Genomic DNA, 22,207 nt, shown 5'->3' on the forward strand with positions numbered 1-22,207 from the left:
TGTGAGAGGAGGCACCAGAATCTGGAAACCATTCTGTACCAAAGGTATCCGTGATCTGAAGAGCAGCAAGAGCTTGAGGAATATGACTGTAATGGAAGGAGTTGTCATATCGGTTCCAGCATTTTAGGGCTGAGTGACCAGTTTAGCCACAGATTTGGCAAACGGGTCGAGAAGAGAACTGATCAGAGGAGTGGGATTGATGCAAACTAGTTGAGGGATTGATAGCGTTGATGAAACCCTCTTCCTCTTGTAGAGAATGAGTCGCGACCACGGTAGTTACCAAACCGAGAATAGGACTGTCATACGAGTATACCAGAGGCTAAAGGTATTGAGTGATGATCCTTCCTCAACCCTAAGCTAGGCGAATCAATAACAAAGCAAGACTACTTTCCATCAGTACGGGGTACGCCATAAACGAAGTCAGAAGGTTGTCAATCAAATATGGTACGCGATGCTTGTCCAAATAAAAAACGATCCCTTAAAAGTGAGTTAGAAAGGTAAGAGTCTTGTACCTAGTAGAACTTCTAATAACTAATAAAAGCTATTTTCTCAGAAGCGAGAGCGCACCTCTCGCAACAAGTGCTCGAGTCACTCCGCACCTCGAGAAACAAGTCTCAGGAAGTGAGTGAGTTATAGTATTACAGGAGCTAATAGCTTCAGCAGAGAAATAAACACAGGAAATACTGGTGGGAATCTCACCTCCAAGCCTTTCATGGGCCCGCGTTGAAATACCCAACAAAAATCCAAAGATCATTGATAGCAGAATGAAGAAACTGAAGATCCTGCTATAAAGATCTCCTCATAATGTAATGAAATTATTATAAGAAATAAAATGAAAGCGCAGCTAACATTATCCAGGAACAAGGAACAGGTGATGGATTGAGCAGTAATAAAGGTAATGGTTGGAAGCTGATGGATGGCCGAGTAAAGAACCCAGATATTAGAAGGGAGACCGTTACAGTGGTTCAAGGTAGCTAAATTCATGTTTCGCGAATCATAGAAAAGAAAGAAGAAGGGATATTGGAAAAAAAAAGTCATGGATTTAGCAATACAAAGAGGTTCAGCTGTTTCCAAATACGGCGGATCTGGTGATAAAGGCCAAGGGCGTGCTCTTCTATTGAAGGAAGAACAAAAACGAAAAAGCTCTCTTTGCGTACTATGGATCTCTTACGTGCGATATTCCTTGCTTTGACTTTGACGAGCAGCATCCAGTACATTCACCCCGGCTGGGCAGTAGCGCCAAGAAGAACTTCAAGCTAAGAGCGAAGAGAAGGTAATGATTTCGCTCAGTAGAAGGTCACCTACATGGATATTGAGGCTATAAGCCGCAGGTAAGATATAGTTCACAAGTCGAAGGGGAATCTTGAATCAAATGTCGATTCATCTTAATTGTACGTCAATTCTAATTCAATTTGTTCTAAACTTCCTCGGGGCTAAAGCCTCGTGATTCAATTATGGCTCTTTGCTGCTATTAAGGTGATAGTATCTGCTTAGCCCATAGTAATAAGATGGTAGTGACCGCTTATCCTAAGTCTTCCGCCGGCATGGGTGTAACTGTCCTTCCAGAGTACCTCAAACAGTCCTCTTACGAAGCCTATTCCCGGCCTTACTCTGCATTCTTTCTTTCTGGTTGTACTAAGCAGGAGCGTTCCCCCTTACTGGCTAGGCGGCTAGTAGATGCTTGGCTTTCATTCCATTCTGATGATAAATGAACAAAGAGGTGTCGGACTGGGCATATAAGCAGCTATCAAAAATTTCACTCATGATACCAGGCGCGAGGAGCCTGTTTAAGACCATAGATTGCTTTTCGAAACCTGCACACATGAGAAGAGAAGAAAAATGAATATCGACCGCGAGGTTGAGACATGACTCTTTTCGGTTAAGTGACCCTGTAGAAAAGCGTTGTTGACATCCAATTGACGAAGAGTCCAGCCATGGTATAGAGTAATACTCAAAGACGAATAGTGATAGGCTTAACCACAGGGCTTAATCTATCAAAATAATCAATCCCAGGCCGCTGATTCCTGTCTAAAACACGAGAGAACCTTGCCTTGTGGGTGTCCGATGCCGACCCCGTTGTGCTGTGCGTCTTGTCTTTCCCAACGAAAGTGATNTAGATCTGGTGATAAAGGCCAAGGGCGTGCTCTTCTATTGAAGGAAGAACAGAAACGAAAAAGCCCTCTTTGCGTACTATGGATCTCTTACGTGCGATATTCCTTGCTTTGACTTTGACGAGCAGCATCCAGTACATTCACCCAGGCTGGGCAGTAGCACCAAGAAGAACTTCAAGCTAAGAGCGAAGAGAATGTAATGATTTCGCTCATTAGAAGGTCACCTACATGGATATTGAGGCTTTAAGCCGCAGGTAAGATATAGTTCACAAGTCGAAGGGGAATCTTGAATCAAATGTCGATTCATCTTAATTGTACGTAAATTCTAATTCAATTTGTTCTAAACTTCCTCGGGGCTAAATCCTCGTGATTCAATTATGGCTCTTTGCTGCTATTAAGGTGATAGTATCTGCTTAGCCCATAGTAATAAGATGGTAGGGACCGCTTATCCTAAGTCTTCTGTCGGCATGGGTGTAACTGTCCTTCCAGAGTACCTCAAACAGTCCTCTTACGAAGCCTATTTCCGGCCTTACTCTGCATTCTTTCTTTCTGGTTGTACTAAGCAGGAGCGTTCCCCCTTACTAGCTAGGCGGCTAGTAGATGCTTGGCTTTCAATCCACTCTGATGATAAATGAACAAAGAGGTGTCGGACTGGGCATATAGGCAGCTATCACTCATGATACCAGGCGCGAGGAGCCTATTTAAGACCATAGATTGCTTTTCGAAACCTGCACACATGAGAAGAGAAGAAAAATGAATATCGACCGCGAGGTTGAGACATGACTCTTTTCGGTTAAGTGACCCTATAGAAAAGCGTTGTTGACATCCAATTGACGAAGAGTCCAACCATGGTATAGAGTAATACTCAAAGACAAATAGTGATAGGCTTAACCACAAGGCTTAATCTATCAAAATAATCAATCCCACGCTGCTGATTCCTGTCTAAAACACGAGAGAACCTTGCCTTGTGGGTGTCTGATGCCGACCCCGTTGTGATGTGCGTCTTGTCTTTCCCAACGAAAGTGATGCCGATTCAGCGTGTGTGGCCTGATGCGGTTCAGCCTACCAATTAGTGGGGCAAGGAGATATGGTTTCCTTAGATTGAGAATACCTCCCTTCCTTAGGCATAAGCATGTCATGTATATGTACACAAGGGGAATAGCAACTAAAGCTCAATAGCACCTTAGTGAACTACAAGGGCTCTACCGCTCGGGTCCCTCAACCGAGAGCCCCTCCTCGCTACGATCCACCCTTTCTCTAGCCCTCTACTCAACCGCTTTAGCTGGCCCGCTTCTGAATGATCAGAAGTAGCAGATTCAATCTGTGAATCCCGTCTAGAGCTCCTCACACTGTCCGCATCATCATCAACGGTAAACGGATCAGATTTTAAGAGCTTCAAAATACATACAATACCCTAAGGAGTGAGGGATGTACCTTTTGAAAAGGGACTGACTGAACGGAATCAATGACTTACATTAACATTGCTCTTAAAAGAAGTCGAATTCCCTTCATTCAGAGCATAATTAATCTAGTCACTGATTTTAGTTATATAGTTATTCATGTTTGTTGTTCGTTGGACCTTTTTTGAAAGGCTTTGTTAATGCTTATCGAGTTATGATATAAGAAAGGGGAACGACTAAGGAAATGCCATGCTAAGCCCTATTTCCCTGCTGTTTCAACTTCTTTCTATAGCGATTGGACACAAGTTTTTCTCAAGTTAATGCAACTCCGTTTCAATTCCATAATTTGACTCAAACTACATGTCAATCCCCCAGTCCACTATAGGGGAGAGTTCACTCCAGTTAGGGGGTATTACCAGCGGCTTCGACCACATCCTATCCTCTCTAGCTACTGGCTTCTGTGGGGAGGGCAAACTTCTATATTTCCCTGCTAGTGCACTACTTCCTTTTCTTTCAGAACAGAGACGGAGCCCTGCTTTAAATTGACAGAGGAGTTATTGGACGCCGGGTATATCCAGCCATCCTAAGCATCTTATGAAGCCCCAGTGTTGTTCCAGAAGAAGCGGGAGCCTACGTCTATGCATCGACTAACCTATATCTAAACAAGGTTACCCTCAAGAATAAGTACCTGATTCTGCGCGTAGAAGACCTATTCGATCCGTTGGGAGATGCAAGCTTCTTCACCAAGTTGGATCTAAAGCCGGGGTACTACCAGGTGCGCATCGCCGAGGGTAATGAACCAAAGAGGAGTATACTTTATGAATGGGAAAGCAGTCATCAAGCCAGATGCGGATGAAATTCTAACTGCTGCGCTTACGCCTTTTGATTAGACAACTCCTAGTGCCAAGCTAATTAACTAGGATTCGTTCAAAGGATTCATGAAAACAGAAAGAAGAGCTAGCGACTCTGACGAATCTAATGTTGCCCGCGTTGAGACGAAAAGAAAGGCGGATTCCCTATATAAGTGAATTTGTTCTTCAATCGATTCATCTCGGCCTTAGACTGCTACAGTTAGCTCTTGCCCTGAGCACCTGGACTGGCTATCTCGAAAGAAATGCTTTCATATCATAGCTGCTGACTTGGCTTTGAAACTAGGAGCTGAAGGAACGGCTACTGATTTGGGACCTAAATCATTTCATCCGGAAGTGACTGCACTCGCCTAAGCCAAGGCCAAGCTACTTTCATAACCACCAGGAAAGCCTAGCTACTTGTTCGTTCCTCACCCTGTCCCTTACCTCTTACCGTGGGAAAAGCCGTTGATATTCGTAGATCGTTCGTTGATTCCCTTGCTTTTGGGCGATGATTCGATTCTTCTGGGCTTGTTGCCACTAAAGAAAGAGTTCTGCCTTCTAGCCAAGCCTTTGAGACCAAGTCAAGCTTTCCAGCAGTCAACCAAGAAAGAGTGTTTCTCCCCTACTGAAGAAATGGAAGTCAGTCTGCTTTCCTTTTTAGCTTTGTTCACATCTGCTCTTTCCAGGACTGGCTATCTCTCAATGTATTCACGCATCTCGAAATAGTGAAAAGAAGTAGTCCCTCCTCCCAGAGCTGAAATAGCTGGAAAAAAAAACTTTAATAGAGGTAATGCCGACTCTTCTACTTTCTGGATCTTTTGAATAAGGCAAGGCCTTTACCTATTCCCTATCACAACCACTTTCAGTAGAGGAACTTTCTTTCCTTTTAGTCGAGTTATAGCTTTCGCTTCTTTAGATCCTGATCCTTTATTAGAGGAGATCGCTTTACTTTTTTATAAGAGCCATTGGCAGGACCAAGAAACTCTCATTCAAGGCGCCAATCATTCATAAATAATTCTTATATATGATATGCAATTCGATGATTCAATTTCTTGTGGAAAAGACTAGCGCAATGGCTTAATGCATTTCATTGGCAGTTTGGTCCTAACAAATTATGCTTTTTGGGAGAGGAGAACTTTCACTAAGCAATATTTGAGTTGGCTAACCCAATGATTGAGCTAGCTTCTAATCCATTTCAATCTCATTTTACACAGCAGAAGTTGTGGATTCATACCTGGAAGCAGGCAATGCCGCCACATTTCTCTTGTGAAAGAAGGTTACGCAGCTGATTCGGTTAATCACATGTCAGAGGCATTTATTTAAATCGCACATGTCAGAACAAGACCTAGGGATCCGGTGGCACTAGGAGCGGGTAGCCGAGTTTAGATCATTCCGTTAAGACACAACCACTTTTACAGTAAACATGCATTCGCCCAGCGCTCCCTCCTTACGAATGGTTACGGGACTAGAGCGAGTCTCTTTTTCTTTGCAAGAATAGGTCTGAGCCTGATGACATTCCTGCTTTCCTTGCCATGTCCAACTAAAGTGAATGTTAATCAACTGCAAGGAGGAATCAACCTTTTTCTACTATTCATTTGCGCCAGAAACCCCTTCATTATTTGCCCTGAACTGGTGAAAGGAATAGGAGGACTTTTCCCTCGGTGGAAGTAGGGATTTAAGCACAGTTNTTTTAGCTTTGTTCACATCTGCTCTTTCCAGGACTGGCTATCTCTCAATGTATTCACGCATCTCGAAATAGTGAAAAGAAGTAGTCCCTCCTCCCAGAGCTGAAATAGCTGGAAAAAAAAACTTTAATAGAGGTAATGCCGACTCTTCTACTTTCTGGATCTTTTGAATAAGGCAAGGCCTTTACCTATTCCCTATCACAACCACTTTCAGTAGAGGAACTTTCTTTCCTTTTAGTCGAGTTATAGCTTTCGCTTCTTTAGATCCTGATCCTTTATTAGAGGAGATCGCTTTACTTTTTTATAAGAGCCATTGGCAGGACCAAGAAACTCTCATTCAAGGCGCCAATCATTCATAAATAATTCTTATATATGATATGCAATTCGATGATTCAATTTCTTGTGGAAAAGACTAGCGCAATGGCTTAATGCATTTCATTGGCAGTTTGGTCCTAACAAATTATGCTTTTTGGGAGAGGAGAACTTTCACTAAGCAATATTTGAGTTGGCTAACCCAATGATTGAGCTAGCTTCTAATCCATTTCAATCTCATTTTACACAGCAGAAGTTGTGGATTCATACCTGGAAGCAGGCAATGCCGCCACATTTCTCTTGTGAAAGAAGGTTACGCAGCTGATTCGGTTAATCACATGTCAGAGGCATTTATTTAAATCGCACATGTCAGAACAAGACCTAGGGATCCGGTGGCACTAGGAGCGGGTAGCCGAGTTTAGATCATTCCGTTAAGACACAACCACTTTTACAGTAAACATGCATTCGCCCAGCGCTCCCTCCTTACGAATGGTTACGGGACTAGAGCGAGTCTCTTTTTCTTTGCAAGAATAGGTCTGAGCCTGATGACATTCCTGCTTTCCTTGCCATGTCCAACTAAAGTGAAAGTTAATCAACTGCAAGGAGGAATCGACCTTTTTCTACTATTCATTTGCGCCGGAAACCCCTTCATTATTTGCCCTGAACTGGTGAAAGGAATAGGAGGACTTTTCCCTCGGTGGAAGTAGGGATTTAAGCACAGTTGTGATTCCGCTTTCATGTCTTGGATTGAGCTTTCTCACTCTTTTTATGCCTTTTTCTTGTCGGCGTCCTTTGTTCGCTACTGCTTTAAAGAATGGGATGAGGCTACCTGATCGTCGAGTCGACTTTCATTAATCAATTGGATTGGATCTTATTATCCCATAGTCATAAATCTGATTCTTCACTCAGTGGGAACAGTCTTCATGGTGGTACCAGTGCGTATATATGTAGATGAGTTTTGGTTCCCACCCTCGATTTTTCATTCAATCTTCCTATCTTTTTTTCCCTGCTTTGGAAGCATTCGATCTCTCGTAAGCAAACCCTCGTTAGAGAAAGGGGGCGGGAAGCCTGCGTGCGATTCTTGGGTTGGATATCCCTGGCTCTCTTCTCTCTGAGTCCCCGCTAGCTTTCAAGGGTTCATTCAATCTCCCTCCCAACGCAAGGAAACCGATCGATGCACTTGGCTTTAGGTTTCGATCGATAATAATTTATATTATATATAAAAACGCTTTTCGCTGGAGACTCGGGTGGGGCGCTTGCTCTCCACTGGCGGTTGAATGAAAGACGTACCCATAAAGTTGACCTAAGTTGGTATGCCTCCCATCGAACTAAAGCAAGAAATCTTCTTTCGATGCTAGTCTATTAAATGTTTAGCCACATTTGTTGCGCCCCGGTCAGTGGAGTCAATAGCCTTATCAGTTGTCCCTCTTTTTTTTTTAAATATTACCCAGGATCTTATCCCAGGCCGCTGATGAATTGGCAACAAGGCGAGCCTTGTACCGCTCAACACTGCCATCAGGTTTCCGCTTAACCCGATAAGACCCACAACAATCTTTTGATGAGGAGATGATGGTACTAGTTCCCGGGTGCCATGGAGAATTAATGCATTAAATTCAGCAGACATGGATGGTGGCACTAGGATCTGCATACGAGGCTTTTGGTGTGCGGACGTATGTGACCAATGCACTTATGCTGCCTTCACTCAAAGGAAAGCACTTTCAAAGAAGCAAGGGATGAAGGGGAGGTAAGCCTGTCTTAAAATCGATTAACTAAGCTAGCTTAATTCTTGAACTACTTGAACTAGAGGAGCGGTACGAGCGGCTTACTACAAAAGAAAGGCTATTTGAGATGCTTTTTCCGGGCCAAAGTACTCTGACCCATGATACCGATTCAAGCTCACTGAGAACGGATTTTCTTAGTTTGAAATTCAACTACGGACCAACAAAGATTGATTGTTGTCCCGTTGACAGGAAGATGGAGGGTTGTTCTCGTACTCGCTTGGCGGGGTGGGCATTCTTATTTGTTTAAGACTTTTCACAGCTTTTAGGCGCTAGGAGGGCTTGATAGCTTTGATGTAACCGGTTTTGGTCGTTGTTGGAATTGATGAGCCAAACAAGCCAGTTCTCAGCCTTCTATAGTATTCGTTTGAATACGAGACAAAGGAATCTATAGGCCTATCTCTCACTTTTTAATACTATTATTGCTAGTGCTAAGGAGCTAGAGTATACTAGTCTAGAAAAGAATCCCACATAGTTGGCTATCTTACTCTAATACCAATGCGAAGAAACTCATTAATTCATTGATGAGGAGGGCGAAGAAACTTTTAGCTTTAGAGAATCCAGTTCCAGCGGAAGACTAAGTACGGTAGCAAGTCAAATCAATCTCTTTCAACAGAAGGCTCTGACCTGACCACAGTCAATCAGTCTATTGTTCTGGTTCTAGAGAGTCTAACCGAGAAGAAATCGTCTCATCGCTTTGAGCCTGGTCCAGGTGTGGGGGAATGAGTCCTCCATCTAGTAGCCCAGCCCTTCCGACAAGAGCAGTTACGCCTTTTCCTAAAGCCCTTACTAAACCACCGCTTAGCGACCACGGAAAGCATAGTCAGAAGAGCTGAAACAATAGCCATGTCATATTCCTCGGGAATTGCCTTTCGAACTGAACTACCACGACTCTCGTTAACTGCATCGGATTCGTTAATCAATTGCTGCAGATTATCTCATTCAATTGCAGCGGCTTTAGCAGACATTTCTTCAATTTGCATAGATAGAAGATCCGGCTAGATCAAATCGTTCATTCAAAAGGAAGAAGAAGAAGATCGGACGATTGAAGACTAGAATCGCTAATAGTCAGTTGGAGTGGATTGAGAAAGAATTGTAGGACTAGATAGCTCTTTCCTTTTTTGATGTGCTTTCTTGCGGGGAAAGAAAAGGTATTTAGTTAGCTAGGCTTTGACGCTTGTTCTCTGATTCCTTTGCTTGTATATTTTACGAAATCTCTATGGCAAGTAGTAGGACCCTCACACTTTGTTCGTTCTCCTGTCCCTATCTCTCTCTGTCACATCCTATCCCATTCAGAATCTTTGGGATCAAGAACTCTCTTCCATTTCTCTGTTCGGAAAGAAGGTTGGCAAGAGATATTTTGAAATTAGGGTGCGGCAACTAAAAAGGTATCGAGACTGACCGCAATTTCAGGTTGACTTTCTTTCATTTTGTTTATGACAAGTGAAAGTCGTTTCGTTTAGTACGAGATGGCTTCACACCTCGCGGTGCTTCCACCTCTCGCCTATCGAAGTTCTGTTCTAAAACCTGTTCCGAGAACTTGTATAGAGAAGGATTTCCCGCTAAGCAGCAGTTCTTCCATACCAACTTAGCTACTCGGCGCTGCTATTGGATGCCCGGCGCTGCTATAGAGAACTATGTATGGATGTAGCTCACCCAAGATAGGTAAAGGGGTCAAAAACTTCTCAGACTGCCTGTGAGGCTGCGTTAACCGACGTTACAACGTTCTTTTTTTTTACAGAGTCAAAACAAAAATTCAATCTTTAAGCATGGGCGGTGGTCGAATGAATAGAATGTCTGAGTAAGGAGAACTATCCAAGCTTCTTCAGAAGCGAAGGAATTGCAGCCTAACCATCTGTGAGATCGGAGACTTCGAGAGGCTCTGACGCCCTCTTTAACGCCACTCTTTCCGAGTCTCGGACATGAATCTTATGATTGATTTTGTTAGTGAGAAGCTCAGTTTCGCTTTAAGCCCGACAAGCGGGTGGTTTGGTTGGTTGTTGATAGAGGACTCGAAATAGCTTTATTTGCACTGTTCCCTTCTTTATCGAATAGGGGTTCCTCCGTCACTTCAAATTTGACTAGGGATGATAACCAGAGAACGCTCTCCACTAAGACTCCCATATGATATGCAGGTTAAAGCTCCCGTTTCAGATGCTGAAGGCTCGTTGAGACCTCTTATCTCATACCGCTTCGTCCTACTTCAGCTAAATGGAATCTTTCGTAAAGCCATCCTGAAAGTAAGGTAGCATATAGATTCTTCGACCTCCCGGTCCTAAGGAAGTAATCTCGATAGGAATGCCCGTCTACGTCAGAGAAAGAAGATACTTCCTCCCTTTTCTCGATAAAGTATACTATTTATTCTGCTGCTGTTTCTCATTTTCAAAACATCTTGAGACAGATCTTGCAATGTGAACAGCAATTTTCAGTTTGAAAGAGTCCTTACTTGCCTTTGAAGGTTGATTGGGTGAGTGTTTCGTGGCTGGCCTTTCTCCTCATCAACTAATTAATGCCTCCGGACCTCTCTCTTTTGAAACTAAATATGCTGAACAAGAATAGAATGAAACTAGCTTAGAGCAGATAAGGTCTAGGCCTTTCACCCCTTGCCATCCTTCTCTGTGAAGATAGACTGCTGTTTATTGCGTGTCAAGTGCGAGATTGGCAGGAATTGCGTATTCAAGTCTATCTGAGACTATCTATCTAGTACGATCCAGTCATTCAGTACAGTATCTTCGCAAGGTCTTTATGGAATTCTTATAGCAGGTCGGTCTAGGTAGTTGATATTGCTCCTGAGACCTTCGTAGTTTCCTGTTTCGTTTGTGCATCTTTCTTTCCTTTTGTTCAAGTCAATCAAGAGGGAAAACTTATACTATGATGGGGTATTTGATTGGGCCTTCCTATGCTGACGAATGCATCCTTCCTCTTCTCAAGCTATAAGAAGTACGTACTTTCAGATGGAAAGGATTGAACTCTAACTCAGAAGTGGAATTCACAGCTATTACTACTATAGTTGTCTTTCATTAACAGTTCCTCCTGTAACTCAAGAATTGTAAGTTGATTCATAACCACGCTAGTAAAGTTGCCTTTGGAATAGGAAGTTGAGTCCGATCTTGGTACTCTCGCTAAAGTTTGTTGACATTTAAGCCCTCTAGAATAGATTTCTTTACTGTAGTCCCCATCCGAGTAATGAACTCTAGAATTGACTTCTCCCCAGACCCTTCACTATCTTGTCCAAGTGTTTAATTGGCTTCGACGCCTGGACTTTTATCTCTAGATACTCTTTCCGGCTTCATTTACCGATCCTGCGAATGACCAGGATTTGATCCCGTTTAACCTTCCACTTCGGCTAGATAATTGCCAAGCCCAGCTGTAACTATTTAGTTTACACCCTCTACCGCAGCTTTACTTTTCAGCTATCGAACGTGGCCTTCTACGCCTGCTTGCCTTCTATTTGACATCCCTATCACCTGGCGGCTAAACCATTCGTTGATGAGGGAACTATTGAAGCTTCTAAAGCAGCCCTTTCCGCTGCTCCTACATCTATCTAGGAAGGAAGTCCACTACGGTATGGAGGAAGTAGTCGAATAAACTGATACAGCAGGCCAATCAAAGCAATCATCTGCCGATTTCGTAGGGTACCGTACGCCCTTTGTCTATGGATTCTAAGGAAAGCATGCCATATGATACGGGACTCTAAACCATCGAATCGAGCGAGCCTATTTCCCGTCTCCTGCTTTCATAGAGATCTTTTCTTCTCTGACCGCCGGCCCTGGGAAGTAGGTTAATCCACAAAAGCACTAGCAGTGCCAGTAGTTGGTACGTGGATATCATCAGGATGCTGCTTGACTAGCTCTTCATCCATGATCTTCACTGCCATCTTTCTAGCACAATCACCTTTCTGGCTGGAAGCTGTACCTATATCATGATCGGGCACGCAAGGTTCTTCTTTCATATTGTTACAAATGAACTCGTAGGCTCTTCCTGCNTGTAGGGTACCGTACGCCCTTTGTGTATGGATTCTAAGGAAAGCATGCCATATGATACGGGACTCTAAACCATCGAATCAAGCGAGCCTATTTCCCGTCTCCTGCTTTCATAGAGATGTTTTCTTCTCTGACCGCCGGCCCTGGGAAGTAGGTTAATCCACAAAAGCACTAGCAGTGCCAGTATTTGGTACATGGATATCATCAGGATGCTGCTTGACTAGCTCTTCATCCATGATCTTCACTGCCATCTTTCTAGCACAATCACCTTTCTGGCTGGAAGCTGTACCTATATCATGATCGGGCACGCAAGGTTCTTCTTTCATATTGTTACAAATGAACTCGTAGGCTCTTCCTGCATCCATGCATAAAGAATTAGTCAGTAGGGTCCTCGAAGCCCGCCAAAGGGGTAAGTAGAGTGATTCCTCTTGTAGGGGATCGTAGCTAGCTATAGTATCACACGATTCTTTCATCTTCTTTTCACATTCATTCTAATTATAGTTGGAAAATTGGCTACTTTATAAGGCTAAGCAAAGGTTTTCAATCCAAAGCTTTGAAGAAAGAAGAAACTCCGGGTGGAAGGTTCAAGGATTATTCTGATTGCACGAGAAATTGCCCTACCAGCTAACTCCTATTGACCTTACTAAAAGAAAAGCACTAAGACTTATACTAGCTAATACAGAAGAGACACCATAGGAAAGGGCACGCACACCTAACCTTTTTTTTTTTCACAAGGTTACCCTCACCACTGTCACTTTGATCAATACCTTTCTTTACTGTAAAAGATCCTTACGCAAAGAGTTTCTTCCTAGAAGACACTGTGCCTGAACTTATGACACATACCTACTTCCATCAACCACATCTTGCTATCTTTCACACGAGGGTGAGTTCTTGCGGGCTGACGTTGTGAACAAAGCAAAGACAGCTGGGTCTGTGAGTGAGCCTAGACTCTCTCTATTCGAGTGAGTTCCACTTTTCTTGAAGTGTAATACCCTTACTGCCAGTTCCCTCTTCCCGGATCTAAGGGTTAGCTTTCTAATTCATAGATAGCCCGAGAGGAAGTCTAAGGTTTCAGCTTCAAGTGGACAGCTTTCTTCCTAAACATCCGAGTTCGAAGCGAAGGCCCTTCTCTGCTGATTCGTCCTAAGATAAGGAAGAGCTTAACCCACACCCAAAGCAAATTCACTTCCTCTTCCCTTCCTCACCTTCACAGAAGAATCTCTTTTCTTCTGTGAAGGTGAGAGAAGGACTGGCCTTAACAACGAATTTCGTAAAGCGCAAGAAGGGGCTTGGAAAAAGCATTCGAAGGAACTCGGACATCGCGCGGCCATTGGTCAAGATCTCCCCTGATGGACATCATTACACATTCATTCAACGCTTCCCCGGCGGGGTAAGAAAGTAAGATTGAACTACTGAATAATAAGAGAAGCATTGTGATTTCCTTGATTTAAGGACTTTAGCGTCTCATTGCGGAAGCAGAAGTTCTTTCATTCCTCATTCACTTCTAGGACTTGGGTTAGAGAGGGGGGAATATAGTAAATAAATAAAGTAAAAGTGCAGTTCCTATTTCTCAGCTCAGATTAGAGCACCAGCTGTTACGCTGACAACCCCCGTTACGCCGCGCTTGAACTCCTAGCCCTAAGACGGAGTAGTCTTAGTAGCAGTAAGATTACCGGATTCCGCTTTATGTCTTTCTTTTTTACTTTCCCTAAGCACTCATTGTATTTGAATTTGACCCGCTCAGAAGAGCTATGTATCCGGTCTTGGGAGTCAAATAAGGGCATGGCTTAAACCAGCTCCCTAGCCTAGGGTGAGGTCTCATAATAGAGTAAAGTAGGACAGAAGGATTAGCTTAGCAGTGAACAAAAATCATTCAATCAGCTCAAGAGCTGGAAAAAAAACTTCTAGGTTTCGGAATAGAAGGAAGGGGGCTCCCAGCAGGTAAGTCCTGCTTGATTGCTTTCACCAGGTTTATAAAGACTGGTTCGAAAGGACCAGGTCGGGATAGGCTGGGAGTCGATTAGCCCGAGTTGTGTTAAGATAAGTGGCACTTGAATTTGAAGTAGACATCGGCCAGGTCTTGGATGCTGAATTATCGGTCTTACCACTTGTATCGATAGACCCACTTGAATTGAATGCTGAGGAGATTGATTTTCAATCCAATCCTGATCCTGATCTTCGAACTTTATCTCTGCAAAAGGCTTTTGGCAAAGCTTGAACATCGTATCGTTAGCTCCTTTTAAAAAGGAAGACAAAAGAGCTAGTAGGACGGACTGGTAAGGGATGAAATTACTTATTACTTATGAGTGGAGGGCTTCGCTTTTTTTTATAACTGTCACTGGAACAGAAGGCCTAGTACTCCAATTGGCTTAAGTGCACTCCCAATGATATTCTAGTCTTCTTTCTTAAGAAAATATAGACATTATTGTGGAAAGAAATCTATCTCTTGAAGGGAGTCCAACTTAATTCAGTTTGATCCCAAGAGACGGTATGGAACGCTCGTATAGAACCCCATCCAATAGAACTCAAACCGCTGGGAATGCAACGGGATGGATGTCAACTTGTAAGAATAGCCTTGGTCTGGAGATCTTTACAACAGGAGATCAGGAGTTAGCTCGCTTGGACGCAGAGCACTAGAAAGAAGGGGCAGTCTAACTGAACTCCACTCGTTTATAAGAAGCCTCGCCAATCAGGGGGATAGGGAAAATTTCTTCACAGCATGAAAAAAAAAAAGGATTCAAAAAGGGCTGGCTCCTTAGAAGGGATTTGAGTGCTTTAGACTAAGAAGCGAGATTAGATAGGCTTGTCTTAGGATTTGATGCACATTCAAGGGCAACTACTGCTTATGGGTAGGCACCTAGTGCTACAATGGCTGTAATAGATTCAGAGATTGCATTTGCTATTGGATACACACCACACATTGATTGGATTTGAAAGATACGAAGGGTCCATAACGGACAGGAACTACAACTATTGATACTCGGTCTAGACTAGGGGGGGAAGGCACTGCCGGAAACGGGACTGCTGTACTATAAAGGGGTTACCGTCGAAGGTAAGGACAGAGACTTATTAAATGGGGAGGACAGATATAGGCAGACACTTCCAAAAGGCAGAAGCATTGGCTTTTAGGACGCACTCAAACTTCCATTAAAACTCCAGGTGGCAAAACAAAACAACTCCATTCAATAAGAAAGAGGAATGTGCTAACGCCAATAAGCGTATAAGAAAAGGACTAGAACTGGCTGAAAGCACTTACCACTAGAAAGAAATTGGCCTGACAGAAAAAGTCAAATCCCTCTCCCTCTCCTTTCAGTCGAGTTTGTGTTCACAACCTCTCCTTTCAGTCGAGTTGCTAAAGCACCTCTCCTGCTTTCTAAAGCTAAAGGGCGAGTGACTTCATACCTTTCCTCAAAGCCGCCTACCGTGCAACGAGCAACGACCTGGCCTGGGACGAAGTAAACCCTTACCAGGGTTGAGAAGCTTACTATTACTAAGCCTTTTGCCCTCCCAGATTCAGTCAGTAATGGCTTCTATGATAGAGTAATTTAGCTATAGAGTTTTCAGCTAAATAGCTCTTTCGAATACTTTCGTTCGTGCTTACCTTTGTATCTATATCTTCCCTCCCAATGAAAACGAGGAGAAGAGGTCACGTCTCAGCCCAGGAGAAAGAGAACTACTCGACTAAGAAGTCAGTGTTGGAGGTGTACTAATCCCTCTCTTTTAGCCGGAAAGACTTTCTAACCAATTCCATTAATAAGCTAAAGAGAAGTTACAGAAGTACGGAAGTGACAGAGAAGTAAACCTTTTTAGCCAAGGGCAGCGCAGCGCCTCTGATACTGAACTAGATGCCGCAAAAGCACCAACTCTGGCATCATATCCCGAAGATAGTCATTTCAGTCTGTTGGGCAGCGTTTTATAGAAGTGACGGAAGCCAACCGACTGACTTGCAGCTGCCAGTGTCCGCCTGACTTTCTTCTCTTTTACTATAGATGGGAGTCTATATTCAGCATCTAGGTTACTACACTGAAAGCCTAATAGTAGGTCTGCAAGCCTAATTCGGATTCTTTTTCTAACGTCCTACCTACAGGCGCATAGGAGCTAGTTTTCCAACCGCGGAACAATATCTTACACTTAGATTCCACCATAGTGCTAGATTAACTAGGCCTTCTCTCCACTAAACAGATTCCATCGTAGTGGATAGAAGTCTTTAGACTAAGGGCAGACCGCAAGGGCAAATCNTAAATTGGCCTGACAGAAAAAGTCAAATCCCTCTCCCTCTTCTTTCAGTCGAGTTTGTGTTCACAACCTCTCCTTTCAGTCGAGTTGCTAAAGCACCTCTCCTGCTTTCTAAAGCTAAAGGGCAAGTGACTTCATACCTTTCCTCAAAGCTGCCTACCGTGCAACGAGCAACGACCTGGCCTGGGACGAAGTAAACCCTTACCAGGGTTGAGAAGCTTACTATTACTAAGCCTTTTGCCCTCCCAGATTCAGTCAGTAATGGCTTCTTTGATAGAGTAATTTAGCTATAGAGTTTTCAGTTAAATAGCTCTTTCGAATACTTTCGTTCGTGCTTACCTTTGTATCTATATCTTCCCTCCCAATGAAAACGAGGAGAAGAGGTCACGTCTCAGCCCAGGAGAAAGAGAACTACTCGACTAAGAAGTCAGTGTTGGAGGTGTACTAATCCCTCTCTTTTAGCCGGAAAGACTTTCTAACCAATTCCATTAATAAGCTAAAGAGAAGTTACAGAAGTACGGAAGTGACAGAGAAGTAAACCTTTTTAGCCAAGGGCAGCGCAGCGCCTCTGATACTGAACTAGATGCCGCAAAAGCACCAACTCTGGCATCATATCCCGAAGATAGTCATTTCAGTCTGTTGGGCAGCGTTTTATAGAAGTGACGGAAGCCAACCGACTGACTTGCAGCTGCCAGTGTCCGCCTGACTTTCTTCTCTTTTACTATAGATGGGAGTCTATATTCAGCATCTAGGTTACTACACTGAAAGCCTAATAGTAGGTCTGCAAGCCTAATTCGGATTCTTTTTCTAACGTCCTACCTACAGGCGCATAGGAGCTAGTTTTCCAACCGCGGAACAATATCTTACACTTAGATTCCACCATAGTGCTAGATTAACTAGGCCTTCTCTCCACTAAACAGATTCCATCGTAGTGGATAGAAGTCTTTAGACTAAGGGCAGACCGCAAGGGCAAATCTTAGGCATTGGTTCCGAGGACGGTAGCCTACTGAGAATGAAGGAAGAGAAGCGATTTTGAAGACTTTCTAAGATATTTCCACGATCAATACCGACTTCCTTATCTTTTCTCTTGGAAGTCGAACCTTTATCTGTATGGAAAAGAGGGCTTCTACCTATACTTGGTTGAGAAAGGGCTGAATGGTCCAGGACAAGAAAAAGCCACTAAAAAGAACTGTAGGTCATACAGGGTAGTCCACTTTATCCTTATCCGTGACTTTGAGTACAAGATTTCCGGGATCAAAAAAGTCGCAAATAAATATGTTGGGCTGGACTCTTTTCTTGTATGCCCGGAAAACGTTGTTTCGATAGAACTCAGCTTGCTGCATAGCTCGTCTAAACAAAACACTCCAGATCCGCACTTCCCTTTAAATATACTCCAAAGGGACTAAGCTTGACTAAGAAGGGCTTTGCTCTGCATGAGACAAAGTTATCAAAAGGTACTTATTCCAATTTAGATAACCCTGATTAGAAACACACTTGACCGTTTTCTAGCTTGAACCAGAACAAACATTAAACGCCCGGAACAACTGTTAGAATTTCGATCGAACAAGTATTGGCATTCTGTCAGCATTTCCCCCGCGGTCAGTGAGTTAGGATAGTCAGGATTCTACTTCCCATCCCGACTACCCCAGCAAGTAAAACAAACAAGCAAGGCAAGTCATCATAGCTACACAACAGAAGCTATAGCGGAAGCAAAACAACACACAATAAGCGAGTAAGGTTAGATCCACACAACTCAATCCTGATGATCTAGACTCGCAAACCACAGAAAAAAACGACTAAAGGAACAAGGACCTCTTGGACACTTTAGACTCTTAACTCCAACACAACATGTAAAGACGACTAGAATAGTACAAGGGACTCTTGACTCATCCTAGACTCCTTCACCTAGGGCCCTTCGATATTCTGTTCCGTTCCTCCACACTACCCATGCTGAAACCTCCCCGGTAACCAGCATGAGCTCCCATGCTGAAACCACAAAGGTAACCAGCATGAGATCCACCAAAGTTACATCGTCATGTAACGGTCACGCTAATAGCTAGTTAGCCGTGATGGTATCTCGCGTAAGTGATCTTCGAGAACTTCTTTCGAGATACACACACATCTTCGGAACCAGAACTATCGACTACACATCCTCTAACAAGTAAGCAAATAGGAATTACCTTGTGAAGCAACGTAAATTTAGTGAGTTTTGGGAGGTTAGCCTTAACACATCCAAATCTTCCGAAGTCAATGTGGTTAGCAGCCACTGTCCCGACCTTTTCTGTCACTCCTTCCTTTGAAAGGAGCTTCTCGCCGTTATAAACTCAGCTCTTTTTCCGGCTTTACCGATTAGATCAGTTTAGACCTTACCTTGGGATTGGTTTTTTTCCTTTAAGGCTGACCCTTCTTATAGAAAACTGGCATCTAGAAAACTGGCATCCAAAGGTCCTCAACCAGGGATAAATCGACAAATCTAGGATAAAGTCCACTTGAATCGACCAAAGGGGAAGGAAGTATGAAAATCCAATTCTTTGACGGAAACTAAAGACTAATCTACAAGCTAGCCTCGTCGAATCGACTCACTCTCCTAACCTCAAAGGGAATCTGAGAAACAAGTAGATCAAGGATTCCCATGTTGCCTATGGTGTCTTGCGAATTCCTAGGAATGTTAGGAATGGGAGAACCAGTAATCCCAGTAATCCCAGGAATAGGAGGTAAGGAGATTAGTTAGTTAGGAGGGAATCCAGCAATATTAGCAATGAGGTGATGAGATTAGGTTTGTTTTGGTTAGGGATTAGAGGAATGGGAGAGGTAAGCCAACTAAGGTAAGGAATTTTTGTTTGTAGAAATTTCCATTTCAATCTGCCTATCTGTTTGAATCAGTTTATCCCAAGGATACTCTTTTAATTGGTAGTTGGTTAAGGAATCCCAGGTTAGGAGATTAGATTAGTTGGCTCTGGAATCCCTGGAATGTTAGCAATGGGAAGAGTTCACCTTGCTCTCTCTCCTTTTAGTCGAGTAATAAATCCCTCTCGCAGAAAGCTCAAGTATGTAAACAACCTCTCCTTTTAGTCGAGTTACGTCAGTACCTCTCGCAACAAGTACTCGAGTCACAAAACTAAAGGTCGAGTCATGACTTCGCCCTCAGGTGGGAGGAGAAACTGTACAGGACATAGCTTTCCGCCTCTTTCTTTCACAAAAAAATGAACCACCAAAAACTGTAGATTTCTTTTTTGAAAAGAGTTTTGTGGCCTTTTCAAAAAAGAAAGAAGTGCTACTCAAAATGTGGCGGAGCTAGATCCTTACGGATCGTGAATTCAGAGTGGCGCTCGCTCTATTAAAACCGGAAAGACTTTATCATAGAAGCGGGACTTAGAAAAGTCCTCAAATCTCTTTCTGACCATGGTGTCAATAGCCCATACTTTCAGTATTTTTTTTAAAAAGACAACGTGAAGAGGAATAGATCAACAAAACAAAAAAAGGACAGGAACAAGGGTTGTTGTAGAATTGGGTTCGAGTCCCAGGGACGCAATGTGGCTGCTTAAAAAACTGATTCAACGAGGTATAGATTTGTCCCCATTAAGATTTCAAACTTGTCGTCTACTTTCAGGAAATGTTCGAAACAAAGAACTGACAATAATACAACGCCACATTCTCCGAAGATTGAGGAACAGGAAGAGATCTATTAAGAAGAGAAAGATTTATCCGAAAAAATATCTTACCAGTTATATACAATTACAAACTACACGAAAGTTGCCCCTTTTTCATGGGGATTTACCCATCACAGAGATGCACAGAGGAACAAAACGAACTTCATATATCCCTTTTCCACTCAATCCAGAAACAAGATTTGACGTTATTCCGCTTCGTCTCCATTTTCTTGAAACTATTCCTCAAGCAAGGCAGCCGATAAGTCATCGAAGGGTTTGTGTGAATAAAGGAATGGTAAGCATTACTCATTTTAAACTTTCCCACGGTGATATAATATCTTTTCAAGAAAATAACGCGATAATACGCGGTGAAGAAATAAGGAGATCTTTCTATAAAGAAATTTCAGTTGAAAAAATCATAGGCAAATTACTGCATCAACCGCTAAGAATGTGGAGAAGAAGCAAAACTGAATGGTTCCAACTACTCAAAACTAAGAGGGGATGCCGCCTACTACAAAATCCCGGTTTTTGCAACAGTTGCGTTCGTTCGGAACAACCTAAGAGACCAATCGAAATCAACGCTCCGAACCGTTCTATGACCACGCAGGCCATCGGACAGCCACGGGACGTCACAATGGGAATTGCACCGGGTCGATCCGGTCGAGGGACGGAAGCTGCAGACTTCCCGACCAGTCCTNTTTTATCCAAAAAAATATCTTACCAGTTATATACAATTACAAACTACACGAAAGTTGCCCCTTTTTCATGGGGATTTACCCATCACAGAGATGCACAGAGGAACAAAACGAACTTCATATATCCCTTTTCCACTCAATCCAGAAACAAGATTTGACGTTATTCCGCTTCGTCTCCATTTTCTTGAAACTATTCCTCAAGCAAGGCAGCCGATAAGTCATCGAAGGGTTTGTGTGAATAAAGGAATGGTAAGCATTACTCATTTTAAACTTTCCCACGGTGATATAATATCTTTTCAAGAAAATAACGCGATAATACGCGGTGAAGAAATAAGGAGATCTTTCTATAAAGAAATTTCAGTTGAAAAAATCATAGGCAAATTACTGCATCAACCGCTAAGAATGTGGAGAAGAAGCAAAACTGAATGGTTCCAACTACTCAAAACTAAGAGGGGATGCCGCCTACTACAAAATCCCGGTTTTTGCAACAGTTGCGTTCGTTCGGAACAACCTAAGAGACCAATCGAAATCAACGCTCCGAACCGTTCTATGACCACGCAGGCCATCGGACAGCCACGGGACGTCACAATGGGAATTGCACCGGGTCGATCCGGTCGAGGGACGGAAGCTGCAGACTTCCCGACCAGTCCTTCCTAGTACAACTCCACCCGCAACCGAGAATACTTAGGCTTTGCAACCCTTGTGGCCTCGTGCGTTGTGTTGGTCCGGACAAGACCGAGTATCGTTTGCAACTTGCCATGCTTTCCCAAAAAAAAAAACGATTGTATATTACTTCAATAGTTTATTACATTAAAAATAACACATTAAAGCAATATACATAGATAGTCGGATAAAAGTTTACGAAAATATAGGGTTTTTCAAGAAACACAAGAAAACCCTATCCGGTACCCTAATGTTTGCTCCAGCTCTAGACTCACTTAGGCTTCCCTGTAAGACAAAAATAATATCATGAGTAATCTAAGATTACTCAGTGAGCCTGGGTACACCTTGATCCTAAACAGGATTCTACATCCCATCCCGACTACCCCAGCAAGTAAAACAAACAAGCAAGGCAAGTCATCAAAGCTACACAACAGAAGCTATAGCGGAAGCAAAACAACACACAATAAGCGAGTAAGGTTAGATCCACACAACTCAATCCTGATGATCTAGACTCGCAAACAACAGAAAAGACGACTAAAGGAACAAGGACCTCTTGGACACTTTAGACTCTTAACTCCAACACAACATGTAAAGACGACTAGAATAGTACAAGGGACTCTTGACTCATCCTAGACTCCTTCACCTAGGGCCCTTCGATATTCTGTTCCGTTCCTCCACACTACCCATGCTGAAACCTCCCCGGTAACCAGCATGAGCTCCCATGCTGAAACCACAAAGGTAACCAGCATGAGATCCACCAAAGTTACATCGTCATGTAACGGTCACGCTAATAGCTAGTTAGCCGTGATGGTATCTCGCGTAAGTGATCTTCGAGAACTTCTT

At 43.2% G+C, this 22,207-nt stretch overlaps 3 protein-coding genes across 3 annotated transcripts; 1 reads left to right on the forward strand and 2 right to left on the reverse strand.

The window, feature by feature from the left end:
* On the reverse strand, positions 9,778-12,371 carry LOC104767962. The gene is made up of 4 exons (XM_019240937.1): positions 12,293-12,371; positions 11,928-12,118; positions 11,605-11,681; positions 9,778-10,335 (listed from the first exon to the last, which is right to left on the reverse strand). The coding sequence occupies exons 1-4, from the start codon at positions 12,369-12,371 to the stop codon at positions 10,209-10,211; spliced, it is 474 nt and encodes a 157-aa protein (XP_019096482.1). The 3' UTR covers positions 9,778-10,208.
* Positions 12,484-14,775, forward strand: LOC109130862. The gene is given in 7 exon segments (XM_019240938.1): positions 12,484-12,529; positions 13,269-13,510; positions 13,573-13,635; positions 14,002-14,011; positions 14,014-14,118; positions 14,321-14,396; positions 14,592-14,775. Coding segments are annotated over 7 exon segments (726 nt in total).
* LOC104767963 lies at positions 14,877-17,239 on the reverse strand. The gene is made up of 4 exons (XM_010491921.2): positions 17,180-17,239; positions 16,057-16,197; positions 15,902-15,961; positions 14,877-15,650 (listed from the first exon to the last, which is right to left on the reverse strand). The coding sequence occupies exons 1-4, from the start codon at positions 17,237-17,239 to the stop codon at positions 15,408-15,410; spliced, it is 504 nt and encodes a 167-aa protein (XP_010490223.1). The 3' UTR covers positions 14,877-15,407.

This window comes from Camelina sativa, chromosome 19, assembly GCF_000633955.1.
Source record: "Camelina sativa cultivar DH55 chromosome 19, Cs, whole genome shotgun sequence".
In the NCBI taxonomy this organism is placed as follows: Eukaryota; Viridiplantae; Streptophyta; class Magnoliopsida; order Brassicales; family Brassicaceae; genus Camelina; species Camelina sativa.